This window comes from Eucalyptus grandis, chromosome 5, assembly GCF_016545825.1.
Source record: "Eucalyptus grandis isolate ANBG69807.140 chromosome 5, ASM1654582v1, whole genome shotgun sequence".
Classification (NCBI taxonomy): Eukaryota; Viridiplantae; Streptophyta; class Magnoliopsida; order Myrtales; family Myrtaceae; genus Eucalyptus; species Eucalyptus grandis.
In genome coordinates this window covers 46,014,793-46,035,563 of record NC_052616.1, presented here as the reverse complement: position 1 = coordinate 46,035,563, position 20,771 = coordinate 46,014,793, and the positions used below count along the sequence as shown (strand labels likewise).

Here is a 20,771-nt window from a genome sequence, read left to right as displayed (position 1 = left end):
CGGAGCAGCGTGCACGCCTTTGCATGTCGATGTAATGAGATCCTTTAATGCGTATAAGATACTTAGATTTTGCATTAGACATTGGATGAGTGCTTGCCAAAATGCAAGATGAACTAATTTGAGTGCATTGGTAGGCAATGGATATTTGGCTAGGAAGCTCAGTGAGTGTTTGATGCGTCATGTTACCTTCTAAGTCGAACTGAATGGATCTTAATTCATCAATAATCATGCAAAAGTGGTATTTCAATAATATTATTACTATGAAAATATTTCCGTGAATACTTGTCGGTGGCGATCGGTCACCTAATGAGCTAATTCTTAAGATGGGAACTCCATTACCGGTTTCATTGGTCTTTATTAGGATTTTTCAAGATTGAGTACTTAAAAATAGGGGTGCACTGAGCTTGTTTAACCGGTTCAATCGAGGACCCAATTGGATGCATAATCTTTCCTTCACGATTTTGTTGGACCCTACCGAAAAGAAAAAAGAATGCATAACCCTTTTTCCATATACATTTTTTATTAGTATTAAACCCTCAGCTTCGATCCAAATACATTTCCACACCACCAAACTTTTTCATCTTTTTAAACACGCAGTCCCAGGGAATACTGCGAAAATAAGGCCACAAATTAAAGTAAAGCTAAAGTGTATAGTTTAATTTTACGTCTCTCCTCCCACCACAAAACGCCATAATTCAAACATATCGTGAATAATTAAACCACTTCAATTTCATCCTTTCAGAATGCATCAAAGTAATAAGTCTATCTCTCTCTCATGGCACAAATTCATCGTCTTGGCTCTCCTGGAACTCCTCCTCGTTCTGGTATCCTCCCATGGAGTTGTCGTTGACGTTGTTGTACTGTTGCTCGTAGAGGTTGACGTTGTTGTTGTTGTTGTTGCGGTTTTGGTTGGTATTGACATAGTACCCCTGCGTCGAGTACTCGGGCTTCGACCTCTGATACCTGTTTTGGTAATACTTCTCCTCGTTGTCCACGTTGTAGTAGTACTTCCCGTTCTCCATAAACCTCGTGTCGCTCATCCCTTCTTGCTGCGCGGCGCCGTACCTGACGGTGAACCCAAGATGAATCCATTATGTATTTTCTTGAAGTAGTTTGAAAATTAAAACGTATATGTACATGATGAGCCAAAATACAGAAGCAGATTGTTTTCTCACTATGCTACCCTTAACACATTCTGTTCAAATTGATGCGTCAAACAATTAGGTATCCTAGAACTTTATGCTCTATCCGCTTCGAGCGTATCATTAAATTCTTCCTAAATGGTGTCAAGCTTTAGTGATGCTTTGAAATAGGTACAATGAGGTACCATGTTTAGTTTAATACTACTAGCTCGACCATAATGCTTACCTATTGCCGCCGGTAAAGTAGTTGTTGCGGTCGTTTGTGGTACGGGAGCCGGTGGTGGCGGTGGTGGTGTAGCTGCTATCCTGAAGCCGAGTGTTGCCACCAAAGTTTTGCTCCTCCGGCACGTAAGTGTCGCGGGCTTGCTCCCTCTGGTCCGCGACATAAGCATCCTTGTTGTAGTAGTTGTTGCTCCTCTTGTCGTAGCTCCTGTCATTGTAATAGTTGTTGCTGTTCTCGAAATTGCCATTCGGGTAGCTGTAGAACGAGTCGGCCGGCATCGTCGTTTTGGACGGGCGGTTGCCGGTGGAGGTGGGGGTGGCAGTGGCGGGAGTGTTTTTGACCATCTCTTCCTCATGACCGTAGAGGCCATACCCGTTCTTGGTCTGCGGAAGGAAGGTCGGCTGTTGCTCTTGGTTCTCTTGCTTCTTCAAGGTTTCTGCGGTGGTGAGAGACACTTCCTTGGTGGGGATGACTCGGGCGTTCTCTTTGTCGTCGTTGTCGTTGGCATTGGTGAACTTGCTGAAGGCTTGGCGCTCCTTGACGTCTCTTGCTTCAACACTGATGGAGACAGAGAGAAAGGCAAGGATCAAGAGCGCAACGACGTGTTTTGGAGTGGCCATTTGGGATTATCAGAGAGAGAGAGAGAGAGGAGAAGGAGATGGGGTTTTGGGAATAGTAGTGTTGAGGACTATGGTAGTGAGGAACATTTGCTCTCTTGCTTTGTTTATATATGGCCCTCGCCTGTCTCTCTCTCTCAATTTTTCCACCATTTGGCCGGGAGCCCTTTTCTTTTTGCTCCACTTTTTATTACAATTTAATTAGAGTTCAGTATTTAATGTTACTTTTTTTCAGAGATTTCGCGGCACTTGTGGTGATTCTGTCCTTGGGAGAGGTAGTCAGGTGACTTGAAGCTCACACTATCCATTTCCTCCATCAAAATCCCTCTCCCCACTCTCTTTTTCCTTCCTCCCCGTACTACTTTATCAAAAAGCTAAAGGGCAGATGAAGTCTAGGCATGAGCGCAAGGATTTGTGATAGAAAACGCAAGTATAACGAAAATTTCACACAAGCAATCTTCAAAAGACAAAAAAAATTATTTAATTAGAATACTGTGTACAAAATAAATGTCCCAGCGATTATGCTTCACTTAGGTTTTTCTCATATTATGTGCGCGGTGATATTGAAATTGGATTAAAGTGAGGATATCATTATGAAGTTAAGAAATGGAAAAGGGCAAATTGGGGATGACAATATAAGTATATATTTATATATAAATCAATAAAAATAATAATAATAAAGCCAAAAAGGGAAGGTGAGGATGGGCGGGTAATTATGCGTGAATTGAGGAGTGGGTGGGGCATGCCACATAATGGCCATTTAGTGCACGCAGCATGTGCCCCTCCTCTACTCTTTGTCCAGTGCGTACTCTTTGGGTAGCCACTATGCTCTCTCCCAGATCATCCCCCATTCACCTAACCCTTTTTCCCGCTAATTACTCGGTGCGTATGGAACGAGAGCAGCCCCATCACTTGTGGAAATTTGATCGGGTGCTCGAAGATACGCGCAATTAAATTTGCGTATAGCCGGGTGGCAAATTTCGCATTTGGATGCCAAAGTCTACTACTTGTACCAACTTCGAATGACAGGCCCGCCACCTTGCCGGCGAAATTTCGTCTCTAATGCAAGGACATGTTCGGTTGAGTCGAAATGTCCAGATATCCCGTATTATCTTGGAGGAGCAAAATGGTCCATGACAGCTAAAATAATGCACTATTCTTGTGGGGGACCCTAGGGTTATTTTGCTCTTGCTGTGAGGTACTCTTTAGGGTCAGATCATCTAGAGTGAGGTTGGTGAGCCAAAGCTCCCTAAACTTTTTGGAGGTTCTTGTATAAAAGTTGGATTAGGAGAATAATGTATATGGGGATGAGTCCATATTTATCTCCTTGAGATCTTCCCCAACTCTCTTGTCAAATCATGTTTTAGAAACCTTTTGACGGTCATTTTGTCTTTTGGTCCAAAGTTAAGTATGCTATAGTTTTTAATTATAGTTGAGTTCCAATTACACAGTCTCTCTTGAATTATAACTCCTTAGAGAATTCCGTTTTGGTTATGAAACTTTAGTTGATTTTATGATAAAATCATTGGGTTTTGATTTTGACAATCCCCCAATACACTAAATTTCTATTTGGATTTTGTTCATGAGTGCCCTAGAGTCACTTTTTAAGCAACCATTAAGGCAACTCTTAAGTTTTAGTTACATAAATTGCTTCATGATATGCACAATCAATATCTTAAAAAATGAATAATTCCCAGTGCCTCGGGACACTTGCTAGAAATCAAAATTCGCGTGACTTGATTGTGCAGTTGACTAAAGTTCGATGACCAATAACAAACTTTACCTTAATTCTTAGGGATAAACCTAAAACCAAAGCCAATTGGCACCATTAACCTCTGGAGTAAACATGTCATTAATTAATATCCGGTACATTGACTGTGTATATCATTTTTTTACACTAGTCATTCTGTGATGGTCGATATGGTTGTCTTAAGAGATAAATAAACTATCCAATTTGATTGTAATGAATTCAACTTTTGTAAAAACCCGATTGCACAGCTTGCGTATATCATGTAAAAATACATACGTCATAACCTTCATTAGTGGATCATCTAACAACAATGTGCTTATGACTGACGGTCTTCAGACTCAATTAGTAGAAATTAAACCTACTTCTGAGGAAAGGGAATAGCCAACTAACGCACGTAGGGCTTTGAATTCCAATTTTTAGGGCGTTGATTAAACGCTGGAAATCGGACCCTCCAAAATTCAAAGAGGTTAGGTAAAAGGTTACAGTTTGAGTTTGGCCATTTTTACTTTCTAATTTAATGCACGTCTGCTCGAGGAATCAAGGAATAAAAATGGTATTTAGATTATGTTCAATATAAAATGAAATTCATCTTGACCCATTTAGAATTTTCACCGATTAATTAAATGTGATTAGAGATTATTAAACGGTCCATAGTGCTCTCTCTATGTATATATGTATATATACGTACTTGTAAACTTAGTTTTCGGGGTAGGACACTGTGACTTCATATCAGAACTAGGTTTTGCCCAAGTTCCTTTCACACACACATCTTGGTTCATCAAATTATGCATTGTCATTTATTTGATTTGCATGCAAAGAGGAGTTTATAGTGTCTCGCATCGCCTATCTACAAAATTCATATGCTTTTCATGTACACATGATATTCTTTCATCTATTGGCTTAAGCTTATTTTGTTTTACACTAATAAATGGGTTTTGCTTTATCAATCCACGAACATGGTGGCCAAAAGAGAAATTCAATTATGCATCCAACAAAAAAGCTCAAAAGAAGAGTTGAAAATCGATCGACAGGGAAGGAGCAACCCCACGCCCACGAGAGCTTGCTGTCCAAAAAAGTGGAACAATGGCACTTGCTCCTTGGCTTTGGCATTCAATTTGGAAGATGAAAATGGGAGTTCACCTAATGTCCAGTCCACATCGAGGGTAGCTTTAGTCGTTAGTAATATCGATTGAAAAAAAACATATAAGTTAATTTTATCTCCAATGGTCCATGCACATAGGGCACCATATAGTATACCCTACGAAGCACAAAGCTTGCCCAAAATATAGTGGTACTTCATAAAATTAAGACAATAATAATCATAAAAAGAAGAGAGCAGGGAAGGAGCAGTTGGATTTCAGATGGCGCGAGGTCTTTTTTGTCAACTCCTGCGTTGGACGGTTGGACCAAAAAGCCTGTCCCTTCTTTGACCCCTCCCCCTCGATTGTTTTCTTCCTTGTTCTTTTCGAGCTCTCTTTCTCGGGTTCGGTGGAGTTTATTGCGCGATTAGCGGAAGAGAGACTTTTACCTTTTAACAAATGTAGGGTTGGAAAATTTCAGAAAGCGCCGCTCCACACGGCAAGATTTCAAAATGCACCCGGCCGTGGTGCTTAAGATGTGGCACGTGAAATGTATATAGGAGTGATTGATTCCCGGTCCAATTCAATGGAATCCATCATTTATTTTTTCTCACCACATTTTTCCCATTACTTTTCTTCTTACTATTTTGGAACCATACCAAGATAGTGTGAGGTTCACATTTTACCAACTTTTTTTGAAGAAATAAAAAGATAAAAAATATATTTAATCGGTCTAGTTCTTCTTTAGAATCGAGAATCGGACTGCCTTAATATTAGTTTCAATTTTAGGAAACAGAAACGGAATTGACATTTCTAGAACCGACCAAATTAGATTGGTTAAGACTGTTCCCGATTTGGTTTTGCACACCTTTAAATGCATATACTCGTCAGCCTGTAAAGATTTGAGCTATTGATGGGATGGGGGGAGAATTAGAACAAGTCGCCAATTTTAGGGTTTTTGACGAGCGCAGCTTTGATAGTTTTTTTTTTTTGGGGTGAAATCAGCGCCATTTTGGGGGGCATTTTGGAGACTTTCCTTATACTTGGGCTTTGTTTTTATGTGGGTCCTGAGATTTTAACTAGTAAAGTGAAAGTTAAAAAAAAGGGGAAAAAGGGTCAAACTGAGAAATTAGAAAAAGGAAAAGCATCCAAAGTCTCTATGCGCGTTCTCCTCTTTTCCTTGTAGTTGCTTTCTCGAGCAAAATTTCTTTCCTTCAACCTAATCTCTGTCATATAATGGAGGACTTCGTGCATTCGAGATTTTCCGTGAACATAATGCGAAATTGAAGGGGATGATAGTCTCTTAGTGACCCTCATAAAAATGCTTTCGTCCTCCTTACGCTTTGCTTATGCGTGAGTTTATTCGACCTTTCCTTAATGGCCTTATATAACTAAAAGCGTCGACATGCTTTGTAGGGTATGCTTGGAGTCGCTACCGATTGATTCGAGCATTGATTCGACTTTGCCCCGAAGTAACCGGACAACCAAAATGCCGGTTTTATACAAGAAGTTGCCATTTCTCTAACATGATCTAGCTCCAAGATTGTGAACAAAAAGATGAAGAACAGAAAAATCCAAACGATGTTTTGGAAAAGGAGCGCCTTACCCTCGACGCCACTGCTTGAAATTCCAATGTCGTTGACCATCATTGGACGGTGAAATCGATTTCCTAAACACTTGCTTATCAAGGATGTCAGGAGTCCCCCGACAACGGTGTCTTGTCGATTTGGAAGTGCTTGGCATGTTTTAAGTTTAATTCAATTTTATCCAAGTGAAAACTGAGCGTTGTCGGCTAGCCCTGATCGTTAGTCCGATGCTACGACTTGTGTACTTGATGAATCAGTCTAGGAAACAAGGGATTCGATGTTCTAAGAGGTTGTTTCCCAAATTGGAAAATGAAGAACAGCAGGTTCCATCATCTGCTGCTGGGTTTTGCATGATTCGTAAGGATATAGAAGCCATTCTAAATCGATCTCTTTAGTACCAGGATTGATCTACGGAGGTTTCCTTAGTAAAGTATAACATACAACCTCGAACAATGTTAGAAGTAGATATCTCATAGTAGAGGTTGCCACAGAGACTAGACCTGTGCAAGCACAGGTCCAGCAGTCAGTCTCGACATCGAACCTAAGAGCCTTGTCTAAGTCTGCCCACGACCGAAAAGTCGAGTGCTTCTTCACCCAATTGATTTCGACTAAAACCTCGAGCAACATCTTCACGCAATTGATCGGGCCATCCAATGGAATCTATAAAGGCAGCCACTTGGATGGACCCTCATCAACTCGTGCAAGTGTTTACCGGTGCCCAGCACATCCCGACAGGCTCGAAAACATTATCTGAGGGCCCGCTCAAACATTGATCCAGCCCATGAGAAGACACGTTGACATGTCAATCAAGAGGAAGAACCGTATTAACCAATATAATCCCGGACCCGTTTTACACATCAATCTTGAACTTGTTTTTTTCGTCGTTACTTCTGAATGGAAGGGATTGGAAAGTGAAAAACTAACCAAATAATTGATTTGTGGGATCACTAACGATTCAACTCATTACAAATTAGGTCAAAGGTAAAGGTTATAAAGGAAAAAAAGTCCAAAAGAAACGGCAGAAAATGTTATAATGGGTTTTCCCTACAAGCCAACAAGATATTTGACCAACACAAAGTGCCTTTCTCAATCAAAAAAGGTTCAAAAAGGGTGTGTACCTTTTTATGCTTGCATTGTCAAGAAGCTGCTGTAGAATGTATGTATCGAAGCAGATTGAAAATGAGTATCAGTGCTATGTACAGGTCCGATGCAGCTGTCCAATATTGTACCACCGATATCAACAATTAAGAGCAAGGCAGGAACCATCCTCTTCATACGGAACAGAAATAGAGGAAGCTTCCTCTACAGCAGTGATGAGAACCATGCCCAAATGCCCATTATAGGGAATATAACGATAGCAGATGCCTGAAATGTAGCAAGTATTGTGAAAGACATGTTGTGAAGGCTAAGTGAGCTACTGATTTTGCAGAGTTACGGAACAGAATGAACTAAGATATAGGTAGAATGATACCACAAAGAACACCACTTCATTATTCGCAAGAGGTGCCATGACCTCATTTCTTTCCATCTCTCTCTTGACAAAGCCTTGCAGCTGCAAATGAAATCAAATTGCTAAATTTTCTTTCATAAATAAAGAAGTCAAGAAAAAATGTGTATTTCATGGCTCGCTGATAAAAATTCACTAGCTTCCTGGCTCTGAACATACATATAATACTCAATAATGCACAAAATACAAGACATTTACCAATTTTTATACATGACCACAGATTTAAGTTGACACTGGTTTACTGTTATAGTTGCAGTAAGTCAAATTTTAAGCACATATCTCCATTTATATAAAAAATGTTCCCACACAATTAGAAAAAAAAAGGGTCTCCAGTACAGAGTTATGCAATGAGCTAAAACTCTGCTAGGGTATACTATACATGTCCTTATCTTTACTAAGACATATTTACACATGGTGCTTGTTTGTTAATTTAGAAAGGTTTGTGCACAAACCTCATGATGATACTTCTTCACAGCCGAGAAGGCACTCTTGCAGAGATGCAGAGCCCTGGAGAGATGGGAAGTTGATGTAGGTTCTATGACAAATGAATATTGATGTAACATCCTACGCACCATCTGAAGATGATTGCTAGTGATGTTGTCAATAAACTGTAAGCCACACAAATGAAGTACATCTCATCAGAAAACACATGCTTTGTGAATTACAAGCTTAAAAGATGGGACCAGATCATATTCAGAGCTTCGATGGCATGTGAAGTAGTACTAAATATAACTGCAATTACCTTCAAGAATGTGCATCTTGTTGGATATTTTCTCTTTCGAGCATTTAGAGTCCTCACCTGATCAGCAAAGGAAAGTGCATATTAAGCCCGGAGGAAGAAATGGTGTAGCTGAAGCAATTCAAGTTAATCACAAAAGAGGCGGCATATCATGATATACTTCTGTAATCTGGAGAGCCTGCTCAAGGTGCTGAAATTGAATCCACTGCTCTGAAACGATGTCAGCCAGCTGTCAGCAAAGTGAATGAAAGATTAATAAAGCAAGTGTGTGAAAACACGCACAATCCTAGCGTGAAAATAAGTTTTTAATGAACTTCTGGGACTCTAGATAAGCTCGAAAATCATATCCACCATCGATTACAACTCTATGCATGATTTTTGAGGAAAAATTAGCAAGAGAATCTGCAGGATTAGCAAGATAACGTGGACTCTTGAAAATTTTAGAGTATACATGGTGCACGAGACTTCGGTTTAAGAGAAATTTAGGTTCTTATGTCATAAAAGAAACACCACCAAGAAAATTACATAGAATTGGCAACTAATATTGTGAGATAAAGAACAAATATAAATAGGCCAAGGAAATAGAACAACAATGCACACAAGTATCCACTGTAGAGAAATTAAAAGCATTGGTAAGGCCCCGCACAATTCTTTGCTTTTCCTTAATTTTTTTTCTTTGTAGAAAGGCTTACAATTAATGGCATATGTTGTAACATTCATGTAGGATAATTATTGACAAGAAAGACAGCTTGTACTTGCCATCGCAAACCAACATTATGGTAACATAGTAGGAAGAATCCATGACTGGGATGGCTCATTTATTCCTCTGTGATGTCAGATATATAGGAAAAAATTATTGAACCAGTGGATTTGGTAAAACTGTACAACACCACTAAGCAAGTGAAAGACTGCTGGAGGCTTTGCTATTTGTACAGCAGATGGAATGAAGTTCATCCCTCTTCTATTTCTTATATATATGTTTCTTTTAAAACAGTTACAAGAGCTTACTGAACCATCTGGGTAAAATCGCCTTAGACATGAGGACATACCGTAAAACAGCCAAAGTTCAAACAAAGAAATGAAAAACGTGAAAGCAGCACTGCATGAAAACTTGTATAGTTTGTCAGTAAAGAGTCTGACTTCAAAAAGCTTGTTGTACACTTATATGAAGATCTTTGTTGTTTCAACACCACCTGTAATCTGTTCCATCAAAGCCTACTACTTCCTTTCATGGCCAAAAAAAAAGCTTCAACTCTCTCTGTCTGATATAAAACATAGGACAACCATTTTCCAAGCTGAAAAAATCCACTGCTGACAGAAACCCTTCCTGAAAGCCCTTGTTAACAAGAGCCAATGTGAAACCTTGAAAAGAACCTTGAATGCACCAAAACATAGTCTCTGCTATCAATTAACTGACTACCGTTATGGTTTTTATATAATACTCAAAATCCAGTCTCAGGCATGATGTAGCTGCTCTTGTAAAACCTCTTATTACATGCACAAAAAGGAAAGTATATATTCTCAGGCATGATGTTGCTGCTCTAGGCTAGAGTCAGTGTTTTGCATGTAAGAACTATGTATTCATGTGTTCTATAGGAGTTAACTCTGGTGTCTACTTAGCTCACTTTTGGGGTTCCTCTGATCATGCGAAACTGGAATACAACAGAGGACATGTAAATAATGAAGATTAGAGCATTGTCACCCATGATACCCGAAAATAAAGGAATTCAACTCTCATAAGCCAATTTAATGATAACATGATCTGTCATTTATGCATATCTAACACAAACAACTTAGAGATGATTGAAGAAAGGTCGTGACATACAAGTGTTCGAATGTATAGCTACAACAGTTCCCCTCCTTCAGCATCCTTGACCTTTATAAGTAACATATTATCCTACAAGTAGAGATTTTCACCTTTTCAACTTTTGAAGCAGTAACTTCCAGTCTAGCCTCAGCTTCCTTTGCTTTAGATTCCAAGACATAAAGATCAAAGTTGTTCTTTCTTGAGGCAGCCCACAGATCTCGTACCTAAGCATCCAAAAGCTATTCTTTAATAAAAGTCAAACTTTCAGATTCGCTCAGCAAAAAATATTATTTTGGAAACCCAAAATAAGGAAAAACAGATAAAGTGATATCAAATGAGATAACTTTAAGCAAAACCAAACAGAGACGGAACCTCTTCCTCTAGAGCTCTAAGCCTTTTATCCACATTTGACAGGTCATCCTGTAAAATTTAGAAAGAAGAACAGTCATTGAAAAGCTTCTATTCAAGAAAGCATCCCACATGGATTTGATGCTAATCAAATTCAACTAAACAAAGTAATGGTTCTACATTGTTATATGGGTCGAGATAAAGCATTTATATAAGGAAACAAGGAAATGAATAAAATTAACTGTATGGACAAAAAAATTGCACAGTTATGACTCATGTAGACCCTTAACTTCTGTTACTTACATTGGCATTGTATAGAGTCGACTGCAAGGAAATGATCTTATGTGACACTTCTTCTACTAGCTTCTCATGCTGTTCAAGAAGAAGGCTTTTAGCAGCCAGGTGTTGGGTCCTCTCTTCAAGGATGGATTCTACAATGTTCCATCAGTGACTCTCATCTAAGGTCATTCTCCAACAAACAGATGTAGTGGCAGATAAATTTCTAGAAAAAATAACCATGAGTTTAAGATTTTTTTCTCAACTGCTATGCAGGCAAACAGCCAGGACATCAACAGAGTAATACATTAGATTTCAATCATGACTGTCAATGGCATTCACATCAGTGGTTCCTTCCACCAGAAAAAAAGTTCAAAAATCTTGAAGAAGCCTAAAAGAAAAACTATGATGGAAACCAAAACTGGTTCGACACCACGAAGTCCCCAAAAGAACAGTAAAGACATCTGATGGTGTATAAAATGAGCACACATGCAGCTTCGGGCCAAACAAATGTAGCAATTCAAAGGCTATTTCACACAAAATTTCGCCAATGATATAAGCCACCAAGAATCACTATTTGAATGAGAAACACTATAGACCATAGATAAGCGAGTTTTCGTTGAATACCAATTGCAAAGAAACAAACCAGTCATGATTATAAAACCCAGTGAGATTATAAACAAGACCTTGCCACCCCCTTCCACGATCCCCCAAGCTGTATGAGAAGCCTCTCGCCAATCACTAACTACCCTTCTACCAATACCAGGTAAAGTAACCAATCTGAATTCCACATCATGCTCAGCAGATTTACAATATCGCCAGTCAACCATCCTCTTCCCTCATCACTCCTATAATTTCAGGCCCTACAAAGATAGTAAACTGAAGCACACCAAACCGACTCGAGTCCCAAAACAGAGACTTAGTACCATTCTCGAACGCTCAGCTTCCCTCCACTACCTTCCAGACGTAATCAGTAGCCCCGACCCACATGAATTCACAAGCTCATTCACGGTACGGACGTCCTCACGAACTATTTCCGGGCGAATCATTCGTTCCCTCGAACATGGGCTCGCCTGAAACTCGACGAGTTTTCAGATGACGGGAGGGGGAAGCTTACCGAGGCGGGCGACCTCGAGCTTCAAATCGCGCAATTCGCAGGCCAAGCCGTGGCGGGCTTGTCCAGCCGGGCACGTCGTCGACTGGGGGAGCTCGGCGGCGGCGCCCGGGAGACGGAGGAGGAGTGGGAGGATGGCCGGAAGCAGCAGCAGGCGGAGGAGAAGGAGGAGGAGGTTCGCCGCCATCTCCGCCGGTTCCTCGCCTCGAGGACTCGAAAACGACGGCGAGATCGGGGGAAGACTCTTGTTCTCGACTGCGACAGGGAAATGGAAACTTCGTGAAAGAAATTAAATGAAATAGTATGAAATTTGTCATTACGTGTCCTCAATTTAATTTTTGGTTAATTTGGTCCTTATATAGTTTAATTTAACCAATTCGATTATATTATTTTTTTTTATCGATTCTACTCTATTCCTATTCAAACTTTTACTATCAAACTTTTATCCTATCTTCTTCTTGTAGGAGTGAAAATTGAAATCTATACTCAAAACTAAATCATTTTTATTCATATATTGAGAATGCGAGAATTCGAATCACACCTTCCATTTAAAATTTTGGAAGGGTTACTATCGGTGGCTAGTGGTTGATTCTATTTATTTGACTTGTCAAACGTAGGGTTAACATGAGTAAAAATTAATCAAGTTGAAATTGATTTATTTAAATGCAATATAAATTTAATAACACGTATTCGACCTAATGCCTCCAACTCATATTGTTAAGACAACTCCATATTTGACCTGATGTAGAAAAATTTATATCCAAATTAAAGTGAGAGAGCAAGATTGAGTAAACACGAAAGAAAGTGAAGAGAAAATCATAAAAGTGGTTAAATTGTAAATTCATTTAACATCTATATTTGACCTTATGTAGAAAAATTTATACCCAAATTAAAGTGAAAGTGCAAGATTGACTAAAGGTGAAAGAAAGTGAAGAGAAAATCATAAATGTTGATTTTATTTAAGTAAATTGTAAACTCATTTAACATCTATACTATATTAGGCTTTATGATTCAAACCCATTACTGGATAAACTAATCTATCCAACAACTTAGCTACTAAAGGGACATGGCAAGGGCCCTCGCATGGTGACGGCACCATCGCTCACTGCCACCGAAGTCTCCGGGAGGGCGGTCGGCCCTCGCTCGACAACGGCACTAGATGACGGCGACGAGCAAGGGTCGGCTAGCGCTCGTGAACCTTAGCTCGATGGTGGCCAGTGGCTGCACCACCGTCGCTGGAGTGTGCTTGTCCTCTTTGTTAACCTCAGCTCTTGCCGAGATACTCTTGCGCACTCTCTTCCGACAAAATTTGATATCTCATTTTTTTATTCTAATCAGATTATGGTTATACTGATAATCAAAGCGTTGTACCCAAGGGAAGAAGCCCGAAGTGTGCTCGATAGCTAATACCATCTTGTTCAAGATAAATAATACCATCTTATTCTTCAAACTTTCTCTATTATATCAGATTTTTCGGAAAAGTGTTAAAAAAGTCCCAAACTTTTTTTTTGTATTTATGCCAATTTAATTATAAATTTTTTTTTGCCAATTCTTTCATTTCCGGTTAATTTCGGCCGAATTTCTCTGACTAGGCGTCGGGTGGCTTATGTGAATAATTTTTAATAATATTTAATATTTTTTGAAAATTTCTTCATCTTTTTTCTTTTTCCTTCTCCTCCTCCTTCTTCCAACGCATTGCCGGATCTCGGTGACCGGCCTAGAGGTGACGGTCGGCTAGGCTCAAGCCCTCGCCATTGGCCGCGAGGGTGCTCTCGTGCCAATCTAGTGAGGCTCGCCCTCATAAGATTTAGCGAGGGTGTGGCTGGCAAAGCCTTAGGCCCTCACTAGTGGCGCAAGGGCAAGCCTCGCCACCCACTATGAGGCCAGCTTGAGGTAGCCCAAGCCGCCTAGCACGAGGCCATCCTCGCCAACCGTCACCTTTGGTCGGTGGCTGAGGTCTTGCAATTGGCTATAGGAAGGAGGAGGAAAATGAAAAAAAATTTAAAAAGAAAATTTAAAAATTTAAAAAAATTAAAAATATATTATTAAATTTTGTTTATATCAGCACCAATCATGCCACATTAGCTGCCGGCGCCTACTCAATAAAATCGGACCAAAATTAGCTAGAAAATATTGAATTTGCACAAAGTAAAAATGTTTAAGACTAAATTGGTATAAATACAAAAGGTTTAGAACATTTTTAACACTTTTCCCAGATTTTTCTAATCCATGTGTACAATTTTCTCTACTAATTGTGAACTTTACTACATGATAGCCATTTCAGCACATTCTAATAATGCGACGTTTCATGGTGTGAATACATGAAAATAGCTTAGGTACTTAGTTTGAAACAATCGAAAAGTTGGGATACTAATGACTATTACCTTAGATCCCATTTTGATATTCAACCTAAAACGACGACCCTGCCTTCTACTGGCTATCCTCTCTCACGAGCATCATCATACCATCTCTTTCAATCTCAACATCTCCGTCATGCTAGTTTGTGCTAACTTCTTGTTCTGTTTTGTGGGCAACAACGTACCTTACTCTGTCCGAGGCAAAGAGGCGCGGACAGGGAGAAGAACTTGGGGCCACAGCGTGGAGCGACACCACCGGGAGAGCCACTCCGCCACGCCCCGGCCCGCCCCGGCCCCGAGCCATCCTCATGACTGCATCAAACCTAACTCATTCGGTCTGAAGTCCCTAGTTATTCTTTGTACTGCAGTGTCTCTTCTCAGTTCGCCTGACTGACTAGAATCCACTGGACAAACATGTCGACAGGTTTTGGGACGAGACAGACGTCAGTTTTTGTCACTCGCATAATCTCAAGAAGAGAGCAGATGATACATTATTCTGGGTACCAAGGGATGATTGTACAACGGCACTAGTTCAATGCTTCCGAATTCAAGAAAATTATCAGGAAAAAAAATAACTTAATTGTCTTATTCGGATTTTTTTTTTCCTTTTTTATCTTCTGAGGGAAAGTACACAAGCCTACAACAAGGTCTGTCGGTCCGCTTCCTTGTCTCCCTTCTTCTCAAGTCGATTTCAGTTGCTGCAATCAAATTCCAAGTGCATACAGAAGTTAGTAACACTGGCTTGAGCCTCAATTCATGCCATAAAAGATTACTCATACGCAACCCAAGCTTTCTCCAGACTCAAAAACACTCGTTTGCTAACCAGACAAGACCAAAAAGTTAAGAGACGATGAAATTGGTCTATTATTGGTGCATATAATGTCGAATGTCATGCCAGTGGTCGAGACTCACCCGTTTCTCTTCTTCCATCTTTGCCTTGATGAAGGAGTACATTGCAACTCCAGCAATTGCAATTACAGTGCCAATACCAGTTTGAGTTGAGATCTTGTTACCTGTAAGGAAAGCACTTAATCAGTATCCCAATGTTGCTAGGATTTCTAATCGAATGGTAAAGAGAGAAAAGGAAGCAAAAACTAATTAAACAGAACTTAGATGCATACTCACCAAAAGCTAAGATTGAGAAGCCGATCACAAAGACACGTTTGAGGACATTTCCAACTGCGTGTGTTAGAGGTGCAACTCGTTCCAAGGTATTGGTGGCCAACTAAGAAAAATAAAATGAAAATGTTTGTCATTTATTAGTACCATTTGACTTGATACAAAGTAACTTGCAAATTTGTTATTTTGTCCACAAAAGTCAGTTGACAAAAGATATTCTCGAGTCATAGAAGTCAGATAGACATTAGAGGAATAGTACCTGATTATAGAGGTGGTAAAACATTCCCACCCAAAAGAGATCAGTAACAAACTTGGTCGTACCCACTTTTGCAAGTGCATCATTGAAGCCATACTTCATCAGTTGAGGTCCTTCAATCTTCACATAACAAAACACTAGTATGAATTTTGAGGCTTCGACTTTAAGTTATCACTCATAATTACACCAATCAGGATAAAATAACACAAGCATTACTCACAATAATAGCCGGTGGAATGCAGACAAAGAGGGCGATGATGGAAATGTAGGCATAGATATTTGTACTATCCATATCAGTCTGCAGAGAAGATAGCAAATATACACCAAAGATACTTTTGAGTTAGACATTAAAAAAAAAAAAAATTGACAACTTCAAATATAAAAAGAAGAATGATAATGGTATAACTGAACCTCACCATGGCTTTCTTGGAGTATATGCTTCTGTAAGTGAATGAAATGTTGGAAATCATAGCACTAATAAATCCAGTCCAATTGAAAGAGAGTTCAGTCAATGATGCCATGGACACACCTGGATGATAAATCAAGCCCCGGCATTTACAAGTTACAATTCCAAATACTCACAAAATCCACCATGCGGCTGACTCCAACACATCTAAATACATAAACCAGCCTAACTACCTACGTGAGTGCACGCATGCCTGTCTGTGTTAAGTAAGCTACATGACATGAATAGCAGTCATCAAGGAGCTAAATCCATGTAAGTGGAGACCTCCCAGACTAGAGATTTGAAGTCGAATGATGTGACTCAAACATGGTTGTCTGCCATTGATTCCAAAACAACAGTCAGAGAAGGAAGAACTGACCAATGACGACGGGAGCCAGAGATAGCCACAAGGTAAAGGGGATCGGTTGTCCAAGTATAAATTGAGAAGCAGCAGCATTGAAGAATGGCTCAAGAGCTGAAAACAATATGGCAGGAATTCAGGAAGTAGAATATTATAAAACTAACAGGAAGAAGATGTAGAAAAGAGGGCATAATCTTTATCTTTTAATACCTATCAGAAAAATGAATGCAATTTTACCTTTAATGGTATGCGTGAAGGAAACGGCAACAGCCGCAAAGGAAACATTGCTGGTAACGTGACCAAGTGCATGGCAAACAGCAACAGGGATAAGCAGCTTCAGGAGGTTTGCATCAATCGGCTGCACATAGAACCGACAGCTTTTATAGTTTGGAAAAAAGATAATGTTGCAGAAATTAATGATGGCAGGGGTGAAACAAAGATATAGATTCAATACAACCTTGAACCTAATTGACTGTAGCAGATAACAGCAAGAGTTAATATGACATTTTGCACAGAATGGAATTGCACTTTCGAGATTCAACTATCATGTAATCAACCATGCTAAAATGACACAGGGCAACAAAAATAGAAAGAAACATCACCATCATGCAACTTTGGCTCAACCAAAACAGTGAAAAAAGATAATAACAGTACATGGAGATTTAACCTCTTCAATTTTAAGCTTGAAGCCCTTCGAACACCAATCACCACACGATGCTAATGACAGACAAGAAAGAAGGAACCGGCCAAAATAGCTGGAGACCGCTAAAAAAATGGAAGCTCAAGGCGTGTATCTACTTCGATTTCCATAAGGTAAAGGCAGGTCATATTTTATACATCCCTTCAAGTAAAATCTTGGTGCGCACACATCAACCAATAGTGCAGGAACACTTATCCCAAATACACTTGTACCATCACCCCATTCAGCACAAGATTAATGCAAGACCATTTGCTAACTAAAAGGAAAGATTGCCATTCGATTTCCTTTTAAGAATGAACTGGGCCTAATCAAATCATCATTGGACGGACGATTATGAACTAAAAATGCCAACTTCAAGTCCTTAAGCCACTCGGGAAAAAGAGAAGAAGAAGAAGGCAGTCGTCTGTCTCTGTCAGTTCTGGGATGACTACGCAGAATTTATGAATCTTTACACTCCAATTTCACAGCACAACGCAGGAAAACAAAAATTAAACTGTTTCCAGTGTTTCATGTTGCAATCAAGCTCTGAAAGCTTTGGACTTTATGCTTAGATTCATCATTATAAGGCCGAAAGAAGAAGGGTAGATGAATGAATGAACGAATATAATTCTGGGTCTGGACTTACAGCTCGCTTCGGGAGGCCCACGGCCCAGCTCACCAAACAGTACACCACCCCCACAGCCAAATGCACGACCGACACAAAGCTGCACAGTCCAACAGACACACAACAAAACAAAACCAAACCAAACCGTCGTCACCCATCATCCTCAATCCACACAGATCGCGACCATATCTCATCATCGAAAACTTTGGACTTACTAAGGATAGGGGAAGTAGTTGTATATCTTCTTGTTCAGGATGTTGAATATCACGTTCAAGAAGTACCTGCAAACCGACCAGAACAGCAGCAACGGTCAGGGGCATTCCGGTAAATTCACGACGGCCCATCCGACCGGGCAGGGTTTGAACGACCAGTGGACGGTTTCGACAGTTGGCCGCACGAGCACCCGATGCTCTCGGGCGGCGCGCTAACGTGCGCCGTTCGCACCGGGGCCCAGCTTAGCGACGGCTCGCGGGAATCTAATTCTCTTGCGTAAAGAAGAAGAAGAAGGACGCTTACCACATGAAGAAGAAGAAGCCGGTGACGAGCGCCGGGTACTTCTCGAAGAAACCGACCGGCGCGATCTTCGCCTCGCTGCAATGAGCAAAAGGGAAGAAGAATGTCAGCTGGGGAACTCGGGCGCTGGCCCTGAGCTTAAAATGAAACGGAGGGACGGACCTCACCCGGCGGAATCGCCCCCCTCGGCCGGCGACGAGGAGGCGGCGGCGGGGCACGGCCGGAGGAGGGTCTCCCTCCTCGCCGCGCCGCGCGGGCCCTCGAGCAGCAACAGCGCCGGCCGGAGCTGCCTCCCCAGATCAGGTTCCCGCCCTCCCCGCCGACGACCGGCTTCGCGGGGGCGGCGACGCAGCAGGGCCCTCCCGCGGGAGCCGCCGGAGGCGGGGACGGTGGGGAGGGCGGCGGCGGCGGCGGCGCGCGACAGCACTCGCGACTCCATGGTTGCCGGAGGAGGAAGGAGGAGGGAAGAGAGAGAAAGAAGAGAGAGAAAGTGCAGTATCAGTGGCTAGCGTGAGACCTCATATCGCCTGTAGATAGAAATTTATCCTGCGCCGGCGGCGCTATCATGCGCCCCTTGCTCCCCACGATCCCCTGCTTCGCGCCCCACGGCAGCGAGTCGCTATCCGCGAATCGTGTCGCGACTCGTGACGTCAGTGGGCGTGGCCTGATGCGGATGGACGGTGGAGATGGAGGGGCGCACGGTGAATGCGGTGGGGAGGAGCGGCGGGTGGCGCTGGAGGTTTGTGGTGGAGGATTGGTGGTGGGGCCCGGCTTATCTCGAAGCGAATGGATTGAGAGGAGAGGGCTTGTCTGGTCCAATCGTTGTTGCCCCGTGAAATCCCTTATCGGCTATTTCTCTTTTATCTCTCTCTCTCCCCTCTCCTCCTAAGATTTCTTGGGGATTTTTCATTTTGAGGTTGGCAATACATGTCCCACTCTTCTCAAGGGAAATAAATCATTTTTTTTTATATTACATTGAGATGCACGTATAAATTACACTATAACTTCTTATATCAAAGATTTGATGTGGTGCAATATGATGAAAATATCATTGTGGGTCCGTAATTACATCATTTTAAGTTGTTTTAGTAAATGTTGGTTTTCATTGGATATGTTTAATATGCTCATACTTGATTCTATTTTGATGATCTCGCTAAAGGAAAAGTATTAGAGTTTTGTTGCTCTTTTTGATTGGTGAATGGCTCTCAATATGTATTTGGTTCGGTGTTTGGTGAAATTCCTGATGAAAAATCTCGTGAGTAATTTTGCTTTTCACGGCAACTTCATGCTTTGGTCCGGCGAAAAGATGGTGAGGGGGGTGGGTTGAAGTGAATGTGATCCTTGGAAAGCCTTTATGAATCTGTTGGGCAGGAGAGATTAGGGATGAAGGCGAGCATCGTGGTTGTGGTGATCCTTACACATAATGAGATGGAGATTTAAGTACAAAGTTCTTCCCATGAGTGAAGATCTTGATTAAGGGAGAACATGCTTGACATTGGAGCTCACATGCACGAAAAGATTATTGAGATACGTGGAAGTTGTGTTGAATATAATCGGATGAAGATGCAGCACAAAGAAATAATAGTAAAGCAATCTTTCATTTGTCTCTCCATATTGCGAAGCGAAAGTAACACATCTTTACAGCTAAATTAGAACTAATTCTTCCTAACGGTAATTTATGAAAATGTAAGGATAAAATTCATCTATAATTTTCTCGAAATCTTTTCATAGATAGCAAATATAAATGTGGATATATATCACTATAGCTTCTTCCGTCGCGCTTGATGGCCTTTTCATAGAGCAACAAATTCGGTCCATGCCCCGTCGCTCTCATGGATAAATTTTCACTTGTGGACAATATTCAATTATATTTCATTTTCAGATTGATCAAATCATTTCACTTTCGACGGTTGTGCATAAAAGGAGGTCGAAAGATATTAAAAGTTGAGGTGGGTGGAATGCAAGAATAAATTGCACTCTTCCTTGGGGCAGAGACATAACAATTTACTCCTCAATTATTGATGTATGGAGATCATATAGAAGAAAGCTTGTGAAAGTGAACGCGGTCAAAGACTTAATCTTTGCCTCTCATGGTTTTCTGGTAAAATTACACAAACCTTTTTTTTTTTTTTTTTTTGCTAGTAAATGGAAAATAATATTAGCTTGAGATGCGCGTGTAAATTATATTATAACTTCTTATATCAGAGATATGATGTGGTGCAGTACGA

The 20,771-nt window shown here is 40.8% G+C and overlaps 3 protein-coding genes across 3 annotated transcripts; all 3 read right to left on the bottom strand.

Annotated features, from left to right (window-relative positions):
• Window positions 1-501: 501 nt before the first annotated feature.
• Window positions 502-2,077, bottom strand: LOC104445242 (protein E6). The gene is made up of 2 exons (XM_010059065.3): window positions 1,369-2,077; window positions 502-1,065 (listed from the first exon to the last, which is right to left on the bottom strand). Exons 1-2 carry the CDS (start codon window positions 1,983-1,985, stop codon window positions 774-776), a joined length of 909 nt encoding a protein of 302 aa, XP_010057367.2. The 5' UTR covers window positions 1,986-2,077; the 3' UTR covers window positions 502-773.
• A 5,232-nt stretch (window positions 2,078-7,309) lies between these two features.
• LOC104445241 lies at window positions 7,310-12,468 on the bottom strand. Its single transcript, XM_010059064.3, has 9 exons — window positions 12,192-12,468; window positions 11,102-11,229; window positions 10,823-10,870; window positions 10,561-10,674; window positions 8,804-8,872; window positions 8,647-8,703; window positions 8,357-8,512; window positions 7,869-7,949; window positions 7,310-7,762 (listed from the first exon to the last, which is right to left on the bottom strand). Exons 1-9 carry the CDS (start codon window positions 12,373-12,375, stop codon window positions 7,700-7,702), a joined length of 900 nt encoding a protein of 299 aa, XP_010057366.2. The 5' UTR covers window positions 12,376-12,468; the 3' UTR covers window positions 7,310-7,699.
• A 2,517-nt stretch (window positions 12,469-14,985) lies between these two features.
• On the bottom strand, window positions 14,986-19,043 carry LOC104445240 (triose phosphate/phosphate translocator, chloroplastic). The gene is made up of 12 exons (XM_039311823.1): window positions 18,711-19,043; window positions 18,547-18,621; window positions 18,246-18,311; window positions 18,052-18,130; window positions 16,964-17,084; window positions 16,745-16,840; window positions 16,337-16,449; window positions 16,141-16,218; window positions 15,924-16,040; window positions 15,671-15,770; window positions 15,458-15,558; window positions 14,986-15,243 (listed from the first exon to the last, which is right to left on the bottom strand). Exons 1-12 carry the CDS (start codon window positions 18,980-18,982, stop codon window positions 15,226-15,228), a joined length of 1,236 nt encoding a protein of 411 aa, XP_039167757.1. The 5' UTR covers window positions 18,983-19,043; the 3' UTR covers window positions 14,986-15,225.
• Window positions 19,044-20,771: the final 1,728 nt, after the last annotated feature.

Excerpts from the sequence above, each read along its gene's own strand:
- LOC104445242 (XM_010059065.3), bottom strand. The coding sequence starts at position 1,985 with ATGGCCACTCCAAAACACGTCGTTGCGCTCTTGATCCTTGCCTTTCTC. Across the intron at positions 1,066-1,368 it reads TACTTTACCGGCGGCAATAG|GTACGGCGCCGCGCAGCAAG; the intron begins GTAAGCATTATG and ends GTTCACCGTCAG.
- LOC104445241 (XM_010059064.3), bottom strand. The coding sequence starts at position 12,375 with ATGGCGGCGAACCTCCTCCTCCTTCTCCTCCGCCTGCTGCTGCTTCCG. Across the intron at positions 7,950-8,356 it reads TGAAGAAGTATCATCATGAG|CTGCAAGGCTTTGTCAAGAG; the intron begins GTTTGTGCACAA and ends TTTCATTTGCAG. Across the intron at positions 7,763-7,868 it reads ATGAAGTGGTGTTCTTTGTG|GCATCTGCTATCGTTATATT; the intron begins GTATCATTCTAC and ends GCTACATTTCAG.
- LOC104445240 (XM_039311823.1), bottom strand. The coding sequence starts at position 18,982 with ATGGAGTCGCGAGTGCTGTCGCGCGCCGCCGCCGCCGCCGCCCTCCCC. Across the intron at positions 18,131-18,245 it reads AACTACTTCCCCTATCCTTA|CTTTGTGTCGGTCGTGCATT; the intron begins GTAAGTCCAAAG and ends TGGACTGTGCAG. Across the intron at positions 16,841-16,963 it reads CTTCACGCATACCATTAAAG|CTCTTGAGCCATTCTTCAAT; the intron begins GTAAAATTGCAT and ends TATTGTTTTCAG.